This window comes from Ambystoma mexicanum, chromosome 13 (assembly GCF_040938575.1).
Source record: "Ambystoma mexicanum isolate Mex_15411 chromosome 13, UKY_AmexF1_1, whole genome shotgun sequence".
NCBI classification, from domain to species: Eukaryota; Metazoa; Chordata; class Amphibia; order Caudata; family Ambystomatidae; genus Ambystoma; species Ambystoma mexicanum.
In genome coordinates this window covers 784,930,581-784,953,223 of record NC_090938.1, presented here as the reverse complement: position 1 = coordinate 784,953,223, position 22,643 = coordinate 784,930,581, and the positions used below count along the sequence as shown (strand labels likewise).

Sequence of the window (22,643 nt, the reverse complement as noted above, 5' to 3'; positions counted from 1 at the left end):
GCTGTCCGGAGGGACCGAAGATGACGATGATGGGGTAGTCGACCGCTTCTTTGTGGTCGTCAATACCACCAAATCCTGCAATGGTTGCGACCTCAGGCACTTGTTTCTCCAGTCTATCCCGTTTAACTGGAGCTGTGCAAGGGTTGTTCATGAGGGCCAGGCCCTCTTCCCACAGGTCGTCTAGGAGGGGAACTGCCAAGATTGTCTTCCTCCTGGTCTTGCGCCTCTGGTACAAGAAACCCTCTTTCCTGGTTTCTTTGGCAGAAGCTGAAAAAACTTGGAGGCTCTGGCAATCAGAGTGGAACAACCCCACCTCATCCGGTGGGAATGCTCTAGGCAAAAGTGGAGACCCTCTGCGACGATATCCTTGTCATCTGGAGTCGTGGCCGTATCAGTACCCGTGTCTGGGTCTACTGGGGGAGATGGGGACCAACGCTGGTGTGGAGGCTGAAATGGGGGCGTCGGATGACGCTTACTCTTCTTTGTTGGAGGCTGACCGGGAGCCTGGGGGATCACTGGAGCCAGGCCCGGTGGCATCCTCTTCTGGATCTCTGACACCAAAGTAAAGGGTTGACAGAAAATCCAGCGACACATCCCTTGGCTGAGCTGGTGGAAATGGAAAACTAGGCCCTGCGCCGCCGTCTCCGTCGTCCTCTTCTTCCACCCCCTTGTGGACCATGTGCAAGGACTCCTGGTCCTCGTCGTCTGTGGACGAGACCTTCATGGCTTGAGCCACGGCCTAAGAGGGCTGTTTCGCAGCCTCCTCGCTGCGCACCCCATTTCTACCCCCTGTGTGGTGGAACCAGGGTTTTAAGCCGGTTTCCCCCTTCAGGCACGCCCGCAGACTTTGCCAAAGTCACTGCAGTAGCCCTCTGCCTAGGGGGTAAGGATACTTTCTGTGCTGCAGGGGCTACCTTCACAGGATCAGCTCCCGTAGCCGTCGATAGAGCAGCTGCAACCAACTCTATTATCGACGAAGTCTTAGCCTGTGCCAATTGGGCCTCCTTGGCCAGTTCGGCCTTCTTCTCCTCCATCCGCGGATTCTCGGATTTCTTCCGCAATTTAGCCCGGAAAGATTATTTCCTTTTCGAGTAGGAGCTCGATTGCCGGCTGGCAATGGAAGCGGAGGGTGATGTCGATCGACCCGTATACACCTTGGGACCCGTTTCTGTGGCGACTCAGGTGGACTCAGTCCTGCGGTTGTTGGCCTTGTCTTGGGCCCCCACGAGGAGGCACCCTCAAAGGACTTGGAAGACCGCTCCTCGGCACGGCCAGTCCTGGGTGAGGCATGACCCTGCTCGGGGCACGGGGCAGAGGCCTTGGTGGCAAGCCACGCCGTCAGTCTACTGTGCCTGTCCTGTCTTCTTGGAGAAACCAAGGCATATCTCGCATTCAACCTCCTTCTGGTTCGGATGCAGGCAGTAGAGGCATTGTAGGTGCTCGTCTTCCACAACCACATTCAGTAGTCTGCACCTGGCACAGGGGTTGAAGAGGGACCTTCGCTTCTTCCTCTCCTCCGTCATGGTCGGAGGGCACGATGTAGACCCGATGGCCTTCTGGAAACTTTGACGACCTTTGCCCTTGAGGGGCGCTGAAATGCACCGACAGCGGGTCCCCACTGTCGGCAGATGGAGAAAAGAGAACACGTAGAAATAGCTTGCAGTGCAAAATGAGGACTCCCAACACTGAAGCGTGCAGTAAAATGCTGAAGATGGCTGTCAGAGGAGGGGCTTAGGGAGAGGACTGTCATTGGATGGGGCAGCATGACCCAGAGGACAGTAATTGGTTTAAAGGAGAAATACAGTTTTCAAGTGAAAGTGAAACCGTTTCTTTTACAGAGGATTCCCAGCCTGACAACAGGGAATATTCATGAGCATGTGAATCCATGTGCCAGACCCCATGCTGGAGAATAAAGAGTACCTGCATCATACTCGTCTTAGTGAAGAGAACGAAATGCATGACAGTACTTTAACATACTCATCTCAGAAATACAAGAAAGAACCAAGAGAATAAAATACATCACAGGACTCTGCCTACTCGTCCCAGTAATAGTATCCCCAAAGCAGGCTAAGAACCCCGCACCCGAGAACCCCACAGCTGTTGTAAAGCTACTTTTATTTATGCTCTGTCTTGGTCTAGTTTGAAGCTGATGAGAAGCGTTGCTTGATTGTTCCTTCCCCGAATATTTTGTTCAGAAACCCCTAACGGCATTTGCGCGACTACTTGTTTTGATCACAAACAATAAAACGCCTTTGACTCCCGAAAGCATGACTCATCTTGCCTGCGTCCGATCAGCTCACTAGTGATAGTATATACACAAGTTAATTCAAAAGCAATGCACAAAGCAGACATGAAGAATATTGTATACTTAAATATCTTGCCATCAACACAGGTATGTAAGAGTCTATAAATCAAAAGCAAGGAAAATGGAAGAGAAATGTGTATATTAAGCAAAAAAAAAACAATGGCATTTAACACTAGAATGATCTTTTCATTATGTCCTCATAATGATTTATTGACAATAGCTGTGCTGGTGTCAGGATGTTATTTAGATTTATAAACAAGTAAAGAAAAGTTAATATATGCTTTTTCTGAGTAACACAAATCAATAAGGAATAATCCTCTTTTGTATCACGTATTGCCTAGCTCTAGTTTCTAATACAGCATGGCTCCCCTTTCTCGTATATCCCACCTTGCGAGGCAGGCAGAGGGGATGACCATGTATAGCTTCATCATCACACTGGACATTCAACGCAGGAGCGCACTATGCAGAATTAAAAGTAAAGTCTGCCACCAGCCAGGGAAGAGACAGCTACCATGTGTAGGGTCATTGGGATACCCTGATCCGAGTGGGCAAAGATCTCAGAAGGGCTAACCACAACATCACATCCAAGATGAAACCTCAGATTAGGCTTCATCAGAGAAACAAGGCCGGTAAATCAGTCAAGAAAAAACACAAGGTAGTGAGCCTCTAGCCAGTGGTACAGTACAGCCTCATGAGGAGTTAATCTCATCAAGGACCCCTCACCACTTAGGTCTAAATACAGCCATCAACATCACCTTCCCAATTCAACTAAGCCGACAGAGTCGTCGCTCCCATTGAAATGCACGTCAGTTGCCACCAGACAGACCCTACAAGAAAAGAAACACTGGCGCTGCCTCCTTCTGACCCCTCCTTCTGACCCCTTGGAGATCTTCTTACCTCACCAGGAGGCACCGACGGGTCATCAATGCTGACGAAGTATGCTGGGATGCGGTGTCCCCACCAGAGCTGCCGGGAAATGCACCAATCTCTGGAGGACAAAGAAGAGAAGTATAAACAAAACATAGAACCCCCACCGAACCAAAGACAAATATCCGCTATAACCAAAGAAGAGCACAAGAACCATTATATTTTCTATTTTTATTAAAATAGAACATTTGAGTTTCATTGTTAAAATGTTCAGAATAGTATTCCGGTTTATGAAAGATTAATTTCCATAATTTGATAAATTCCCTATTCCCGCAGGCCCAGCATTGCAACCTTTGCACTTTTTCTTTCGCATGATCTCTTTGAGCTCTCCTTGTTTTGAGATGGAGGACACTGTTTTATCCGTTATCCCCCAAAATACAATCTGTTCATCAGCAACCTGCAGGCAATAGGAGAGGGGCACACACCTTAGATCGCATGTGTGCTCTTCGCGGGCTCTAAGGACGTTCCTAGGGAGGTTAATACCATGTACAGATACTATCCTGGATATGGTGCCTCCACCAGGAGTGTGATAGGGGCCAACTCCTAGAACCCTCACCTGTGAAGTTAAAACAGTCACACTCCTTCCTTGTAAATAAAATAAGAATTAGTACAGTTGAAATCACCAGACACAATTTATCCCACAGTACACAAGTTATATGTGTGAACCAGGTAAGGGCAGCCTTTACATAAAAAATGTGCAGCAGCAGCTAGTAAGTAAATGCAAGAATACATAAATGGAGGCCTGGGGTGGGGAATAACTAGCACACAGATAAAACAATCATGTGCTCCTATAAATAACTACTATACAGCATTCGTATGATCAGCGGAACAATTCATTATGTAACAGTGTAACTATGACTGTCCCAGGGGCCTTAATTACCCATTCATCCCCTTCTGTGCATTGTCAAACTGGTATAAAACCTATTCCAGTGGAATGAAGTCAGGTAGAAGACTATGCGCTAGTCCTTTCAGATCCTAAACAGAGTCTCAACGACTTTGTAACTATACCTATTTAACCTGGATTGAATATCTTTCTCCTTTTGCTATGCCAGTGTCAATGTTCACAACCTGTACAGCAATAAAAAAGGGGGTAGCTGCAGTCAACCAACAGTGACAACCTATCTGCCGCTGACCGGTCCAAAAAAAAAAAAAAATACCTCAATCCACAATGCGGGCCTCCATTAATAAAATATTTGATAAGCCTCAATGCCCCTCAATTGACTCTAGATTCAATGCATTTTAGATTGAATGCACTTTAATGACTTAATGCACTTTAATTGATTCTAGACTATGTATTTTAGACTCAACATACTTTGGTTGATTTATCAGATGTACTTTAGCTTTGTTGCATCTTAAAGGAATGGTGCGGTCAAATATTATTGTGCCTATGGTTCAGCCATGTGTTTTTAACCATATCGATGATCGATCGTACCAACATTTCCTATGCACCTTACTGTAGTTTTCGTCTTTTGTACACAAGAGAAATCAGGCAGCAGGGCGCGATCATCTTGTGATAATCTTATCAGTTGACGCATCGCCCAGGGTGGACTGCCTTCGCGGCACTAAATCATATCCCCCGCCCCTGAGCCTGACATCACTAGACGCGTACTGCCCATTTCACAATGCCAAAGCATGTCATGTGTCAACATTCTCTGCGCTTCAGCTAATGACGTATCGCCATGGAAATGGCAGGACGCCTCTTTCCTCAATAAGTATAAACAGACCGTTTCACAACACACAACATCAGATTTTCTATTCCATTCCCCTCACTGTATTTCTTTGAGTATTCTGTGACTCATTTCTGTGCTCTGGTCAGCTACCTTCGTTGCTTGTAGCCCGTGCGAACAGATACCAGTGCCATCGCTATACATTATTTTCGTTTGTTTACCCCCACAATGGCAACAATAATGCCCTACAAGTACGAGCCAGAGTATTCTGAGGCGGAATTACTGGAAAGAGAAAGATGCGGAAACATGGGGCTTCGGACGACAGTTGGGAGGACGATTCAACAGATCAAGAGCCTGAGCCTAGTCACATGGACGGCGTCTCCACCTGGTGTACCTGCAATCGGTGCCCGCTAACGCCAACCGAGGTGGAGAACTGCTGCTGCCGAAAAAACTTTGGATGCTTGTCCTACATATCGCAAGGCGAGCCACGGTCGCAATGCGTTACCGAGCTGCCAGACTTCAGGGCAGCCTGCCTCACAAGGTCCGTGTTGAGGATTTTGATGGTGCTTATGCACGAACTTCGCGCAACAGTTCGCCCTCGTAATCCAAGTAACGAGTAAGTATACTCTGGTTGTGATGTCAGTTAGGCCACTACTATTTCATGGCTGTCTCCTATATTGTCATAACTTCAATATATCATTGTCATACCAATTAAGTCTTGCAATTCTCTAGTAATAGTCGTATAATAGTCGTTCAATATTGTGCAGTGTCTAGGTAGCATTTGTACTGGCAGAAATGCCACTGGCTACAAGAATTGTCATTGACAACTAAGGCTTAATACACTTATCTTGGTCATTTAAAAACAGTTTGTATCTTTCTCTTTCACAGGTGGTACAGGCTGGTGGCCTATCGTTCTTTTACATGGTGGCTTAATGGGAGGCTTGGCCACCGCGTTCGACGAATAATACCCGCCTGTGTCGTTGGTGCCATTAGAGAAACTTTCCCCAGTGCCAGCGGTCAGTACAGGGGATTTTCCCCTCACTGTGCTGCAACTGGAACTTTACAATGTGTAGTAGTTTTGTGCCATCAAAATAAGAAACAAAATAAAAAACAACAGAATTTTTTATCAATGGTGGTTTCAGTTTTTCAGTGAATCAAGTGTGTCTCCATTCAGCATTGTTCAGGGTCTTGCCTGCACGCCCCAGGCCCATCCATCCCCCCTCCATTATCAAAGGCAGTTGGCACCAGTGGATGTGCGCTGCCAAGGGGTGCTGTCAGGGGCGCGTACAGCAAAGGTGACAAACACCATCTGCACTTCAAAGGTATCTCACGCGCAGGGTCATTGTTCACATGCCCTCCTCAGACCCCGTTTCTCCAGGCAGGCTCCCCTTGAAGCAGGCCGCGCCCCTGCAATCCACATAAGTGTGTCTCCATTCAGCAGTGTTCTGGGTCTTGCCGGCACGCCCCAGGCCCATCCATCTCCCCTCCATTATCAAAGGCAGTTGGCACCAGTGGATGTGCGCTGCCAAGGGGTGCTGTCAGGGGCGCGAACAGCAAAGGTGACAAACACCATCTGCACTTCAAAGGTATCTTACGCGCAGGGGTCATTGTTCACATGCCCTCCTCAGACCCCGTGTCTCCAGGCAGGCTCCCCTTGAAGCAGCTCGCGCCCCTGCAATCCACATAATACCACGACATGCACACGTCATTCATTCACATACACACCCCTTTTTGTAATTCTATATAAACCACTTGATATTTATCATGGGAACATCTTTGAGCACTGCAAGTCAACTCGTGAACGTGCTACCTGAGAACCCCGGTGACCAATACTAATCTGCTCATCGTCGTGCTATCTGTGAACTTCTGTGACCGCAGCGAGTCAGCTCGTCACTGTGCTAACTGTGAACATCTCTCTGATCTCCTGCCACTAACTACTCTGCTTGCTGAATCTAACTGTTTGTTGGTCAAGGTAAGGGCATGTATCCTAATCATATCTCCTGCATCTCTAAATTTCTATCTATTTCGAACTAACGTACTCAGTAGTGTTATGTTCATTCGTCTCATTGCCATTGACTTGAGTTTCATTTGTTATGTTATCGATATATCAATTTTCATCAGTGTCAAGTGGCATCGAATTGCAGCCTTAGTGGACCGTGTCTATAATATAAGCATATTTCCTTTTAATGCATGATAGCACATTCAAGGGACGAGTAACATGAAATTATTTTTTTCACATCAAAGAACTGTTAATGAAAGTTATCGTATAACACAGCCAGCCACACTGGTTTTGCTGTGGTGACCAAAACAAAGCTTGCATTGAAGAATGTATGGTATAATTCCTTCTTTCGCATGTTTTTATGCAAAGTAATTTTGGAATACTGTGGACCTTTTTTTTTGCAGAATTTACAACAATGCCTGCATGTTCGATTTTCAGTTGCCCTTCTAAGATCCATGAGAAGTCTGAAGGCACTACAATGCATGTATTCCCAAAGACTGTAGATCGAATTAGAGAATGGGTCAGATATTACGGATATGCGCCGGAAGAGCTTGAAAGTAGAGTCAAAAAAGTCTTGGGGGACAAGAGGGATGATCGATACCGACTCGAAAATTGCTCCCAAATGCTATTCCGACTATTCGTACACATGCCGCCTCACGTGAGTCACGGTTCCGGATTTAGCTGTAGGCCTTGGGGTAGTGAGCAGGTAACTAAATGGATTGATTGTTATTTTAGGTTTAAATGTCACTTACAATACTTTACATATTTATATGATTGTATAGCTTTTTTAATAATTACCATTTTGCTAAACATCACTCCTTGGTTTTAGAACCCTCATAGAAAATTAATTTATGGGCACAGATAACTATGCTATATTATGCATTGAAATAAGCATAATGTTCTCGTATTCTGTCTCCTTACATGCCAATTTTTAATATTAGCATTTCTAAATCAAATACTTTCCCTTTACAACTCCATGACTATGCACTGAATATGAAGGAACAAAATTCAGCATCCATGTCTTGCCTGGAGTCATCAACCGATTCAAGCGCGTGTCAGGTAGTCTTACTTAGCTATTCTGTTCCAGGCTTGTTTTATGCATAGAATTTGAGATAATCTGATCATATTTACGTATCGTGTCATTCGTTTACACAATGTTTCATTCGTGGTTTGCTATTGATGTGTACCTTTGTCCGCGTCCCAATGTGTGTGTTCAATTTCCAATATTTTCATCCTTACTAATGCAATTACTGTGTTTCATGGAGATGCTGGAGCGTCCTCTACAATTACATCATCCCTTGTAGTCAATCCAGAGCAAGAGGTATGCGTACTGACAGCACCCTCTAATGAAAGAAAGTCAGTCTAATTTGATTCGTAATACAAATGACTTATTTTAAATGGATCCTCTTTTCTAGGGATGTATACAAGATCCGTATATATCGGGAGGCACGTGGATCCGAGTCGGTGCACCAGCTTGCTGTTGGTGACGTTAGAGTAAAGAAGGTTTCAACGAAAAGAAAGAAAGATAAGGTTATTTATAAACAGTTTCTATTTTTAGCAAGTGTTTTGTGCTGAGGCCTTCATAATATGTTTTTTTTTAATGTGAATTGTCCGATACTGTATGTTGGATTTACATTGAACATCCTTTTTCTAATCTGTCCTCTAGTTGCCCGATGGTGTACAGACTATGCAGACACAGACAGCGACACAAATGAGAGATGCTGCTTGCCAAACATTTTTCACCATGGAGGAACTATTAATTGAGGCACGGCGTGTTCAGACTCGAGATGCCTTTGCCCAATGGCCAGAAAATGAATTTAATGTGACCGGCAAATCCAGCAAAGTGTTTTTGGACCATTGCTACAATGCGACTTTTCCACCAGATGAAGATGAAACAATGTACTGAAGATACTTTTCAATCAGTCGCAGACCACTTGACGCAATCGACACCCGCCAAAAAAGTGCCACCCAAAAAGCAGTCGACATTGATGTTTTCTCCTATTCACGGTCAAGTAACAGATGTTGAAATGACAGAGACTGAAGCATCAACACAAATGACAGACGAACTAAACAAAGATCTCAACTATAGTATGTACAGTTTGGCTGATATGTCCACAACAGTTCAGTCCGAAACAACAGTAATGCAGGATGACAGTCTAATAAAGGAGGCCAAATACATAGTATTCGACAGCAGCTTGATGGAGATTATAAAGATGCTGAAATGTGTGCATTCAGTGAGAGGGGGAAGTATGTGGGAAGCCAATGGTGAATGTGACTAACACAAGGCAGTAACCTCAAAATACATGCCACCTGTGAAATGTTACATAAAACATTTTCATGGTCCGCTCAACCGATGCTGGGGAAACTGCCAGCTGGCAATCTACTGTGCGCAGCAGCTTTACTTTTCAGTGGCTCTAGTTTCAGGAAGTTGTCTAGTTTCTGTCAGATTGTGGGACTCCATTTCATTTCTAAAACACAGTACTACAAATATCAACGTGATTATCTATTCCCTGCCATTAGTGAAGGTTGGAAAATTGAACAATTGTCTATTCAAAGTACATTCTCCGACAAACGGTTCAGGCTAGCCGGCAATGGACATTGTGACAGCCCCAGATTTACTGCTAAGTACTGCACATACCACTTTCAGGACATGGAAAGTAAAAAAATTGTGAGTTCGGTGGTCGTGCAGGTGTCGGAGAAACTTAGTTTTATAAAACCACTGGTAGATCTACAATCGAGGGGAATGCAAATCGACCTCATAGCCACGGACAGACACGTTTCAATAGCCAAGACAATGAGAGAGCAGTTTCCAAATATTAAACATCAATTTGATGTATGGCATGTTGCCAAATCCATCAATAAAAAAATCTCGACTGCAGGGAAAAAAAAAAAAGGTTTGGAAAGTATTTCACAGTGGTCCCAGTCTTTCAGCAACCATCTTTGGTGGAGCTCCAAAACATGTGATGGGTCTGAGGAAATTTTACTGGAAAAATGGCGGTCACTAATGCATCACTGTTCCAACGTTCACTCTTGGACAGAAAACCAACATTTCCACCAATGTGAACATGGCCGTTTGTCCACGGAGCAGGCACAGAAGAAGAAGCGGTTGATTCCATCTTCACCTCCACACAAAGCCCTTGAGAAGATTGTGTTTGATAAAACTATCAAGAGATCTGAAGGGACTCACAGAATTCTGTCACACAGGAGATTTGGAGGTTTTCCAAAATATGTGCCTAAAGTACAGGCCAAAGAGTTTGCATTTCGGCATCAGGGGAATATAGGACATTAGTAGCGGTATTAGCGCATAACGAGTATGTAGGCCGTGAACAATCTAGGGCTGCAGGAAACTTAGGGATGCTTGGCTACACTATGGCCTTTACGAAAAGAAGCAAAAAATGGGTGGTCAAGCCAGTATATGAGGAAATGGAATTCGATTTTGTGAAATAACTTATTATTGTCTTGGAGATGCATACTCATGGAATTGCGCGTAATTTTGTTCAGAGCACACATCATTGCCACAAAACATTGCCAACGTGCCCTGTCCACCCAAAGCAGAACGAGTTGAACAGTTCAAATCCTGGTACAAATGATTACCATCTGTTTTTATTTTTACCAACAATGTTTTCATGAAGTGTTCAAATAAAGTATGCAATTTCTCTTTTGAAATCTATCCTCTTTGTCCTTTTTTTTCTCCAAATAGCAAAATTTTTACGATTGCCATACAATGTAACACTGTGCTTTCACATTTCACAGTTTCGTCGAGCTGCTGTGGGACCTTCATTGATCGTGGTAGGGTCAGATGGATAACAGTGTGTAAGAATCTTTGGGTTTCGGGAGTTGCCTTACCATACAGTTACCCAAGCCACTGAATAACTGCTCGTCACACAAAAGGGATGAGACCTAGGCTACATAAGATACTAGGCACGCAAGAAGTACTGACTGAAAACATGCGAAGGGGTAGGAGGCTGTGACATAAGCAGAGGTGGGGCTATTGCTAGACACACTTTCACTCCGTTTTTTGTGTTTCATCGACTACAATTTTGGAGTAGGGCGCATTCTGTCATTGCCAAGTTTCCCCTACCCCTCAGGAGCGCCACAAACAGCGAGCAGTGACAGCCCCCAAATTTTTCCTCCTGTGCCCGTGCTTCACAATTCCAGTTCTCATGGATGCGTTGACACGAGATGTTGCAAACTAAGAATGAATGTTCATTGTGAGTGAAAGTCACCAGCTTTGAATGTTTGCTTGCGAGCTGAGGAAGCCCACGCGTCGCACGCACAGTATAAGGTTCTATTGTTTTTTGACCTTGAGAGACGGGGACCATTCCGAAAGGGATTGAATTGAAGGAGGGGTGTAATAACGTAAGATATGATAAGGTTGTCCATTCCAAAACTGGACTTAGGTACATGTAAGTTCAGTTTATGAAAATTCGTTGACACGAACAGAGTCTGCGTTACGGTCTGCATTACGCAAAGAGAATGGAAATGCCGAATATAATGTAAGTTTCACTTTAGACGATTTTATACCAGAACTAGTCCAAATATCATTAGCTGACCTTTATTGCAGGGTTACATTGTACTCGTTCGTTCTGTGTGGCATATTGCAATGAAACGCAAGTACAACCTTTGTGTGCTGGTCTTTCTACCGGGCACATGGGCAGTCCAGCATCGACACGCATGTAGACCACCACTCAGTTCCCCCTGGTTCAACGCTAATAAATCATTACATTGTGCACCTCGAATTGTTGCCTCAGCTTCCGCATTACGTTTAGAGCTGAACATACTCCATTGCACTATCCTCGGAAGCAAATAGTTTCATACTGCGAATTGTGACACGCTGTTCTGGTTCAGCGTCAAGTCGCGTAGGTGACGACTGGGTGCGTTTAGTTATGCTGCCCAGTAACGTCAGGGAGAAAGGCGGAGAATATCAATGATTTGTTGATGTCAGGTTCAGGGGCGGGGGATATGATTTAGTGCCGCAAAGGCAGTACATCCTGGGCGATGCGGCAACTGATAAGATTATCACAAGATGGCCGCGCCCTGCTGCCTGATTTCGCTTGTGTACAAAAGACAAAAACTACAGTAAGTTGCATAGGAAATGTTTGTCCAATCGATCACCGTATGGTTAAAAACACAAGGCCGAACCATAGGGACTATAATATTTCTGACCGCACCATTCCTTTAATTCATTTAACACATTTTATATTTGACTGAAATTCGCCACACCTGTATGTTGCTACATCACATAATTTAGAGAACCACAGGCTCTTTCCCTGTGAATCCCCTTCACGCGGAGCGAGTTCTGTTCCTCTGCCATTCTTCTATTGGCACAGATTGCACAACAGGTTTACACTGTGTAATGTTCTGGCACTAGACACTCTGAGCCCTTTTATCTACTGCAGAAGCCCTGTATGAATTATGGGCAGAATAGTCAGATCAATAGTTTTTATCTTTATGATACTAATAAAAATGTCCTAATTGAATATATGTTTGTTTTTTAGGTTGTTCTGACTTTGCCCTCCTCCCAGCCATTCATTTGAAGCCTGTTACATACCATTAAATTACATTTTGCGTAGAGTTCCGCTAGAAATAAACCCCTTTGAACTTCTTGCTAAAATATTTGATAAGCCTGCTTACGTGTCCAAGGCGAAAACTTGCTCCTGTGTGCAGGCCGCAGTAGAATCAGCTAGGCTGGTTTGTTCTTTGTCTTGTCAGGTGGCCATAACACAGGGACTTAAACAAAACACAAAAGGTTATGATTTTCCGGTCGCCGAGTTATGACGGCTCTATTGTGCCCGAGGTGTTGCTTTCTTCAGATTTAAATTGGTGCTTAATCTGATATTGGGCCCTAGGGTGGATGTAGACAGACCTTTGATGTAGGGTTTGGTATAATGGATGACCACTCATAGGCAGTTCTGGGTCAGAGGAAGTGGCAGCTATGATCCCAGTTTGGTTTTGATGCTGGACACGTATACGTGGAGGCAGTGCTCCAGTTAAGATTTTGAGGTGGCAGCATTTTACTCACCATTTTACAACTTTGAGAGTAAATGTGATTTCAAGAGAGTAAAAATGACTATTCTCCTTTACAAGAGACTAAAATGATTGTGACATCCAGTCGACGTGTGCAAAGACGGTATGGAAATCATTACCATGCCACAGCTTTCTGCATTGCGACAGAATACACCTTTCATTATTTCTCTACAGTCTGGCCATTTGATCTCTCCTGTATGCATTTAAATGTTGAAAACACAAAAACCTAGCAAATTGCATAGTAAAGCCAACATGAATTGTATTGTGTGTTTTGAGGTTCGATAGCAAAATTGTCTTTAGATGTTTAATGAAAGTCCTCATTTCCTGGAGCTATTGCTACCTAATGGTATGCCAGTGCTATGATACAAAAGTGCAGAGAGGCAATGACTCCATGCTAAATTCTAGATCTAATATCATGAGCAAAAGTTTATTTATAAAGCGCTTTTGGCAAAGCGCAGTACATAGAATCTACTTATCACAATCATTACCAAACCGAAGTTGGTACTCTTTCATCGACCTTGAAAGGATGAGGTGGCTTTTGTTGGGGAGAATTCTCAGAAATGTGCTAATTCCTCTCTACCTTAGAGACCCCCAGCACCTTTGCTAGATTTTAGGATTTTTAACCTGGAGAGAGTGAGACCCTTTTACCCACTCCATCATGTATTTTTTCTGTGATTTGGACTCTGTTTCTTTTGGTTGTGGAGTCTGACAAACTCCATAGGCATCATCGTTTTACATTGTGGAACACAGCACCTTCAGTGCAGTGACACAGGGAAGTATTTCAGATTTCCCAAAGGCTTAAATACCTTCTCTTGGAAAAACTACTGTTTCCAAGAGCAGTGAAGTGAAATTGACTTTACTTACATTTGTAACTTTCTAGACCCAGCACACACTACCTTACCATAGGGTGCTGGAGGGGTTACTTCGTATCCCCTTTGTCTAGTTTCTCATGTAATATTTTTATTTTACCCTTCGTACAATTAATAGCTGGTGGCAGTGTTTTGCTTTGAACTAACATTGAGTGTTTTTATCGCGGGCTGCGTTCGCAGATGCAGTAAAGCACCCATGGGGGCCCATGGCCCGGTCGTCTTTTTTCGCCATTTCTTGCTGGGAAGGTCCTCCTTGAGATTTACTCTGCGCGCCAAACCAGGTTTGGTCCCTTTGTTCAATTTGTCTTTGGCAGGATTCAGGAGTGAAGCCCGCCTCTGGCTCCACAGTGTCTGGCAGGGGCAGGAAGTGGGGGAGGTGCCCGAAACTCCCTGTGCTTAATCTCCTTGGTTACAGGAATGCACCCAAAGGTGATTGGCCGGCTGGCTTTTCAGCAAGGACAGTCACCCTGCTGTGTGATTGACAGCTGGCTGGAATGAATGGGAGAAACCTGCATAAAAGGCAAGGCTTTTTGGCTTGGAAGGCAGCGTCGACCACCGGAGGAAGGAATCTGAAGAACTTGGAAGAGACGCCTGCTGCAACTTCTGGACCGTTGGTTTGCCCGGTGAAGCCCTGCTGAAGCTCTGAATTCGCCTCGACTAGAGAAGCCCTGCAAGGACGACTTCTCCCCTTGAGTTGGTGGGACCAATCAACTCCAAAGTGAACTCGTCTGGACATCCTCCCAAAGCTGGCTGTAGCTCCACTGCTGCTACAACCGAAGTGCCAGGGAGAGGAACACCAGATTGGGTGCATCACTTTTAAGTCGGACCCGAGCTCCAAGAAGATCCTCCGGACTCCCAGGAAGCAGGACTGACCAAGCCTGAGCCACCTCAACAGAGGGCTGGACCCTAGATGCAAGGAAAGTCCCAAGTGGTAGCTGGGAACCGCGGTGGTGCCATTTGCGGAGCCGCGAGGAGCTGAAACCGCAAAGTGTCGCTGAATTGAAGTTTGCCCTTTGCTGTTGCTGATCGTCCCATTGTGGTGCAGGAGTCCCCAGATGTCCCCCATCTTGTCCCTGCGACTGAGCCACAGGAACAACAGGATCTGCAGAGCTGCACAGGAACAGAAGCCAGCTGAAACCATTTCTTCTAACCAACGGTACTTTAAAACTAAGGGGGCTTGCCTCTTGTTGTGTAGCCTTACTTGTTCTCAGTTGAGACTGGTCTTGGTTGCTGCTGTAGAGGTGCTTGCATCTTCTACCCCTCACAAGCCTTCCAGCTTGTGGCCCTACATTGATTCTACTTTTTCTACGACGACTTCTAAAACATTGTGCAAGACTTACTTACCTACGTACAAGAAGTGCTTCAGCGCACCTAGACCTTTGCCCAATTGACATTGGCTGGCCTGGCTCCCCGAATGACTTTTCTTCCCTCTGATTGTGTGCGTTTGTCTTCCTTCCAGGAAAGGGTTAACTTACTTTGCATTGGGGGTTCAAAAGTACTTACCTGCTTCAGAATATTTGTGTGACCTCTTGTTTTATTCTAAAACCTCTTTACTTTGACACCCATCTCAGTATTGCTCTAAATGTACCAGTGATATATTAATGAATGTACACAGTGTTCTAGCTATTTAAGTCACATGAGGGTGTAGGAAGTGCCTGTGGGCCATCCCAATGGGTACATGCTGATTCAGAGAAACTAAGAGTGTGTATTTTGGAGTGTATTTGTGTGCTACTGTTATATTGCCCCTTCTGAAGAAGGCCTATTCAAAGTGACTGTTAAATTAATAATTGTTTAATCAAGAAACCTTGAGTATTGGATACTTGTCACTGTGAATCTCTGTGTAAAAACCCTACTGCTAACATTGACCCCTCTTGAGATAAGCCTTGCTGCTCAGCCACACTACCAACATGTGTAGTACAGACTTATACCAAAGGTTGGGTTCCTGTTGCCAGGAGGTCAAGATTGCTGTAGTGCACCCAAAGGGTACTGCATATAATCTTACCTAACAGCCTTGCTGGGATTCGATCCTGCAACCTACAGATCACGCACAGATCGCAGCAACAAGCGCTCACCCAGCTAAGCTATCCCAATGGTGAACATCGTTCAGAGGTCGGTAAACTGAGTACCGACTGAGGTATAATAATCAGTGTCTAGATGTTGGACGAACCATGTATGAAGCACTACATAAAGTTAAATACCTATCTGGATTATCACAGGGATGGGTTCTGCTGAGTTTCTATTTCAATTACAAATGTAACTTTAATTTGTTTGTTTTTGAACAGTGCTTGCAAGTTTTTGATGTTTTAGTTGTAGTCATGAAGATTTGAGAGGCTATAACACCTGTGATTGGTGTAATGACAATCACTCACCCTTGAGCAAAGACTCTGCTGCCACTAACCATTTATAGTAATGTACCCCAGTGACTACAAGGTTGAATGAATGTAAACTAGACTGTGCATACTCATCCTTGTACACACTGTTTTTATAATTAAAGTGTAGATTTTAAGTGTAAAAATGATCTGCCTCTGATTATGCACACAGCACAGGAACTCTGAAAAAATACAATTGTGCAATACTGGTTTGCTTTCACTGGAAAAAAGCATAATTTGTTACAAAAGGTTAATTCTCAATTGCAACATTTAGTTTTCCATCTTATTATTACTATTGCAATGCCCTATACGCAGGCACCAAGATCCAAAATATCAACGAGCTCCTAGTGATCCAAAACAACACACTTAGAGCAGCCTTGAACATACCTAAAAATTCACACATCACAGCGACCAGAAGGAACGCTCACTGGCTTCACATCTCCGAGCGCATTCAATTTAAAACACTTGCCTTGACACACAAATGCATACACAAGCTAGCACCGAAATACCTCACAGTTAAAAATTAACACCTAATCACTCCTTGAGCCCCACGCGTTCTGCATTAACGCATTGCCTCGCCACACCCAGATTCAAGCACCAGAATGCAGGTGGCAGTAGCTTGCCCAGCTGCCAGTAACATCGAGAGCCGAAAGCTCCTCCTTTGCTTTCTGCAAGCACCTCAAAACATGGCTATTCACCCAGGAGCTTGCAAAATAACTCCCTGCCCTCACATGCTCAATGTACCTTGCACCACTGTACATACCTCATTATTGCTATGTACTGCATCGTGTCTATGTTACCTGCTGCACTGCAATTAACTGATACATGCAATTCTACATATTAATTACCAAGTAGTATAACCTGACCGGTCATAATCACCTTGTATTGTATTGCTGGCAACATTGTAACTTTGGCAACTCGCAACGATGTAACTACTGCAACTCGCTCTGCGTGTACTCTGTCAAGAAAAGTGCCTTAATGCCCTCAGGCTTGGAGCGCTATACACATTTCTAAAGAAATGAATTATACAATCCTAAAATGTTAGGAAAATAAATATGCACAGTGCTTCCGTTTGCTCCCTTTATTTATTTAATGTGCATTTGTAGGGCGCTTAGACATCAAGGAATTGTGCTTCACGAGCATCTACACACAACAGGCTTCAGAGAAATACATTCTGTTTCAGAGGCTTTTCTCCATGTCTTGTAATTACATCCATGTAGACAAAAATCAAAAGAAGCGTTCTGGTTTCTGTCAAGTAACCTGAACTTTGCACTGCCCTGTGCTATAAACGTGTGCTTAAATGTACACAGGAAAATGATAACGCTGTCGAATTTACAACATTTCCATGCGCAAAAAGGGCTGGTACGAACCTTATCTGCAGACCTGCATGGAGGTACAGCTTGACTCGCCTGTATATAACCCCGTATATGACCCCCAAGCGGGTTTTAGGTAAGAATTGATGTAGTCACACTGTGTGAGACTACACACCACTTATCTGCTTGGTATTGGGTGTTAGGGAGAATTCCCAGATCTTTGCTAATTCCCTTCAACCTTAGAGACCCCCGGCTCTTTTGCTGGATTTAAGAACTTTTTAATTTTAACCCTGCAGTGAGTGTGTTTTGACCTGATTTGGATTATGTGTTTCCTTTGTTTTTGGAGTCTGACAAACTCCATGGGCATCTACTTTTTGTATGGCGACATACAGCGCCTTCAGTGCAGTGCCACAGAGAAATCCTTTAGATTTCTTTAAAAGAAAGAAATATATAGATTTCCTATCTTTTAAGGAAACATTGAGCTATGCCAATCTGAGAAAATCGCTAAGGATTCTGCTCATTGTATGCGAGAAAAAAAAAGATTTCAATCAAGTCTGTTTTTAAAAAGTAAATTAAAGGTGATCTTTTCAGCAGGAATCGAAATGAAAAGTTAATGTTTTGAAAAGCACCTTTATATTTTGTTTTCTCTTTTTTTATGTATTCATTTATTTATTTATTTTTTACACATGATGGAAAAAATGTAGGCTGTAGTTGAAGGGATGTAATATCCATCCTTAAAGAAGACCTGATGTGCAAACCAAGCCTTCTGACTTTCTCACCACATCAAAGTTCACGCATGCAAAGAGTCCAAAGCATTTAAAAGGAATCACCTTATGTTGTCCATCCAGCTGAACCAGGTCTTGAGATGGAAGTCTGGGATGATTTTCAGTTCTCCGTTGCGCACAGCGTCTGCCGCCGCCTTGGCCATCTCATTGCAGCGCACATACCACTGTGGCTTCATCAGGGGCTCAACAATGTCTTTCGAGCGGCTATGTCATGCAGAGAGAAAAGAAGATGCATTATTCTCTTGTTTGCAAACGGTACACCCCATAAACAAGTTCATTTATAAAGAGCTGATGATGTTAAGCTTGGAATTGTACCAACAAGCTCTCAAGAACATAATAGCGTACACTGCATGTTAGGACAGTCTTATCTGTGCCGAGCAGGTGAGTCTTTCAGAGTTCATAGTCAAAACCCCAAACAGTTGGGGTGGCCGCGACCATACAACATTGGGAACCAAATCCACCTAGTCCAAACTGTAGGGGCATCTATAAGGACGAAATGCTCAACTGGAGGCCAGCCTATCATCGGAAGCAATGAGGTAGACTGGAGGTCGATTGTGGTGCAGCCACAGGGCTGCAGTGAGCCATAATGTTACAGACAATCCATAGTTATGAACAGCGCTCAATTGCACAGGTCTGTATTCACAATTTCAAAGGCTAGATGACAAACTTCGAAAGTTGGAGAATCGGTGTGCACCAGCTAAAGCGAACCTGGCCTTTCCAGCGCAGCGCCTTGGGCGCAGGTCCCTTTTAGGCACACCCTGTTGGCCGTGGCCAGCAGGGCGCAGAGATCTGTGTGCCGAAATGTTTATGTTTGCTTAAATATATTGTCAACTGAAGCACAGAAAAATGCAGTGCTTTGGTTGACAGTGTATTTAAGCAAACACTAGTCCAGGCGTGCATGTTAGTTAAGATTTCTCTTTAGGGAACTTTCCCTCCATATTCTATTGACCACCAAACATTTTGCTTTTGTTTGTGAACCTGTCCTGACTTTACAGGAAGGGGAAGCATTCAGCTTCTCTCCCCTGCCCTTTTGCTCATTTTGTCAAGGGGAAACTGATCAGTCCTTCAGACTATCAGTACTGGGAAACTGTTTCCCCTTCGTCTTTATACCGGTTTGGGTAAATTTTAACAGTGCACTCAGCATCTTACAATGCAGTGGGGAAACCTTTGCATTACCTTTACACTTGTGATTCTTGGTTTCTTTTATATGTGCACAAAGACAAGCTGGTGGCAACAGATACATTTGTACCATTTTTGCTTTGTGTTTAGATATCGCAATCACGTTTTCCACGTCTAGCATCTAAACGTGGCTAGCGCCCTCCTTTTTGCTTTTCCTTGGGCCATGTTGTTTGGCCTGCTTCCTGCCTCCTGAGGTCAGGAAATCCCATATATGGCCCTGCATTCGCAGGGGAAAGCTGCTGCTTTCGTGCACTACTGCATGCCATTTGTGTGTTGACCCAGGAAGTGGGTGGGACTGTCTGGTCCCACTCCACAACTGAGGCGCCAGAGAGTCTAGATGTGGGGCATGAGTGAAACCCACAAAGGTCCCCGATTGGACCACTGCTGGCTGGCTGAATGGTGCAGATCCTTGGCACTGGTGGGCTTGCACTTGGCTTCCAGCCAGGATTTAGTATAAGAAGAGGACTCCTGCCACGCCATTTCTTCAGATCAGCGACCCATAGACATCCTGCACCGGAACAAACAACAGGAAAACCAACAGCCAGCAATACCCAGTCAACAGGGAAAATCATAATCAGGGGGCGAGTGCTCGCAAAGAACTCAGCCGTCCCTTTCTCCCCTATTATAAACCTTAGAATAAACTTTGATTTATTGCTGTCTATTGCTTTTTGATCATTTGATCCAAAGGTTGCCCCTAAAGAAAGGAAAATAATTGTACTGACCTTTAACATAGTTGAAGTATCTTCTGGAACATTTTCAACACCACAAGAACTCTTCCTACTCCCCCTTTTCCTAAGAAGAAGCTTTGTGGCCTTTGGGCACAATGCCCCATAGATCATAGGTATTGGGACTTATAAAGTTAGTGTATCGTTCTTAGGGACTGGTTTCATTCTACTGCATACTTCTTTTGTGTTGAATAAGCTATTTTATGGCATTCCTACAAACCTAAAAGTGACTGTATATATATAGTTTATAATTGAGTGTTAAACAGACAGCACTATCGCACATTTAATTTTTCAGTGTGGGTTTTGGGGCCTATAATAAATAGAGTATGTTTGTACTAAGTGGAATTATTGTGCGTTTCACTGTGTGGATTTGTTGTGGAACCCTGACCCCACTCACTCACTTTGTCCTGAGACTAAGCTTTGAACACTCTCCACGCTTACCTTGATTGGGTTTGGTTAACCTCTCAAGAGTATCCCTGTTCCCCATAACTAGGGCGGCCTTCTATAATCTGTCCACCAGGCCAGATTGTAGGAATCAATTTTAGCAGTGCACAACTGGTTTCGCCAGAGGGCCGAATGTTCGTTACAAGCTGCCTAGAGTGGGTCGGATTGTTCATTAAATGGTGGGGGTGAATTTGCGAACCCCCAGACACTTTTAGTTAATACACTGAAAAAACATGTGTTCAGGGTTTACTACTTATGTTTACTGATCCATTTTATACTTTAAAGTCTACATTACATATTTTTCATTTCTATCATTTCCTCAGGAACATTTGTTTTATTGGAACATATTGGTAATGTTACCAAAACATATGCAAGCAGCTTAACTGTAAAGCACATTTCTGTGGTGGCCTGTGCAACGCAACGTGGCGTACATACGTTTCACACCTATGTCTTAAACATCTTCTTGAATACCTCGTTTCAAATTACAGATCCAGAATAAAAGCTTTTTATATAGAGAACATCAGTTACTAAATAGTCTTATTACTGAGCTCCAGTATACTCTCATTTTATCAGTTGTAAAAAGATGAAAGGGTGAGCTAGCAGGATGATTCACGCTTGTGATCCTTACTTCAAACAAAAGCACTGAGATGCTTCCAATGTACACCTATCACAGATTTCAGAAAATAAAACCAAGTGTAAATGTCAGAGGGGAAATCATTAGGCTATTAAGTGATATGGCTGTGTTTAAAAGCCAGGGCAGATTTGACACAAATAAAATTACCAGAATGAGACACAATCATTGAAACATTTATTTAATGGGTAACAATGAGACAATGCATACAACCATCTTTGTATATAGTGTGTTGTTATTCCAACTTCTGGCAGCCTTGCCATCATTTAAACACCCAGGGCCAAAGCTTAACTCGTTGAGCTAATATTGCCACTTTCATTTCAGAAGCACTTGTAATGACTACATGGGACTTCTGGTTGGAGTACACACGCCATTCTACGTATCTAAGGCAGCTTAAGTAAGCCTGTTGAGTGCCTGCTGCAGGGACTTGGGACCTGTTTCTAATAGGGTTGAAACCGTCCATACGTTATTCATTCTTTTACCGTTCTGTGGCTACTAAAAGAAGTACCAATCAGGTGAGCAAATATAATGCCCAACATGTTAGCGCTGAGAGACAAATCATTTTGTGTTGCTGGCTTTAAAAATGATCTCTGCTCTGTTCTACTAAAGTTCACTGGATAGGTCAGGAAGGTAAATGCTTGTGGTTGTTTTGATCTCGGCTGTGCTGGCCCATTAACCCTCCCCCACGAACGCTTCCATAATGGTTCTCCGAGCCATCCACCTTCCTCCCAGCACCCACAATGACTGCAATACATGTAAGCATGGTCCTGTAACCAATCCCATGCCCCCTACAGCCACAGAGTCCGATCCCTGACCCCTTTTGCCTGTGGTGGCTGCATTAAAGTCAGCAAGCAGGGTGTTTCGGCGCGGCTCCCCCAGTGTGGGGTTCCAGGGCAAGCTGTTGCAGTGAAGATGCTTACAGCAACGGTCTTCCGGGTGACTGTGCTCCGGTCTGGAGAGGATTTTATTTTGCAACCACGAGACTGCCACAACAGGTAATTTATGCAGGCGTGAGTGACTTCCAGATTGCTGGTCCTCTAATGACAGAGCACACGCACTATGCGTCTTGTAAGACGCACAGACACTTACTGCATATGCTGAGCCATTAGATGCCCAGCAATGCCCCTGAGCAAACAGGCTGATGAATTTTGTTAGGAAAGATTTCTCTTTACAGCACTGTTTCCTCCTTTGTTATGGACCCCCAAACTTTTTGCTTTTATTTTTTGACCTGCTCGTTTTGCAGTGCAGTGAAGCCCTCAGCTTTTTGCTAACTTTTTCAGCTACACTGGCTTTTGCTAATTTTTTATGGGGAAACTGACATGTCCTTCAGGCTGTCAATACTGGGAAACATTGTTTCCCTGAGTCTTGTTACTTTGTTGCCACTTATGGTAACTTGTTATGAC

General features: G+C 44.1%; 1 protein-coding gene across 3 annotated transcripts in view; it reads right to left on the bottom strand.

The window, feature by feature from the left end:
• The window catches only part of VARS1 (valyl-tRNA synthetase 1), a 365,643-nt gene that overhangs the window by 202,064 nt on the left and 140,936 nt on the right, over positions 1 to 22,643 (bottom strand). For all 3 annotated transcript variants that reach the window (XM_069635138.1, XM_069635139.1, XM_069635140.1), the window contains exons 17-18: positions 18,307 to 18,465; positions 3,203 to 3,293 (exon numbers count right to left, since the gene is read on the bottom strand). In XM_069635138.1, coding sequence (XP_069491239.1) covers positions 3,203 to 3,293; positions 18,307 to 18,465 — 250 coding nt within the window. The remainder of the gene's footprint in view (positions 1 to 3,202; positions 3,294 to 18,306; positions 18,466 to 22,643) is intronic.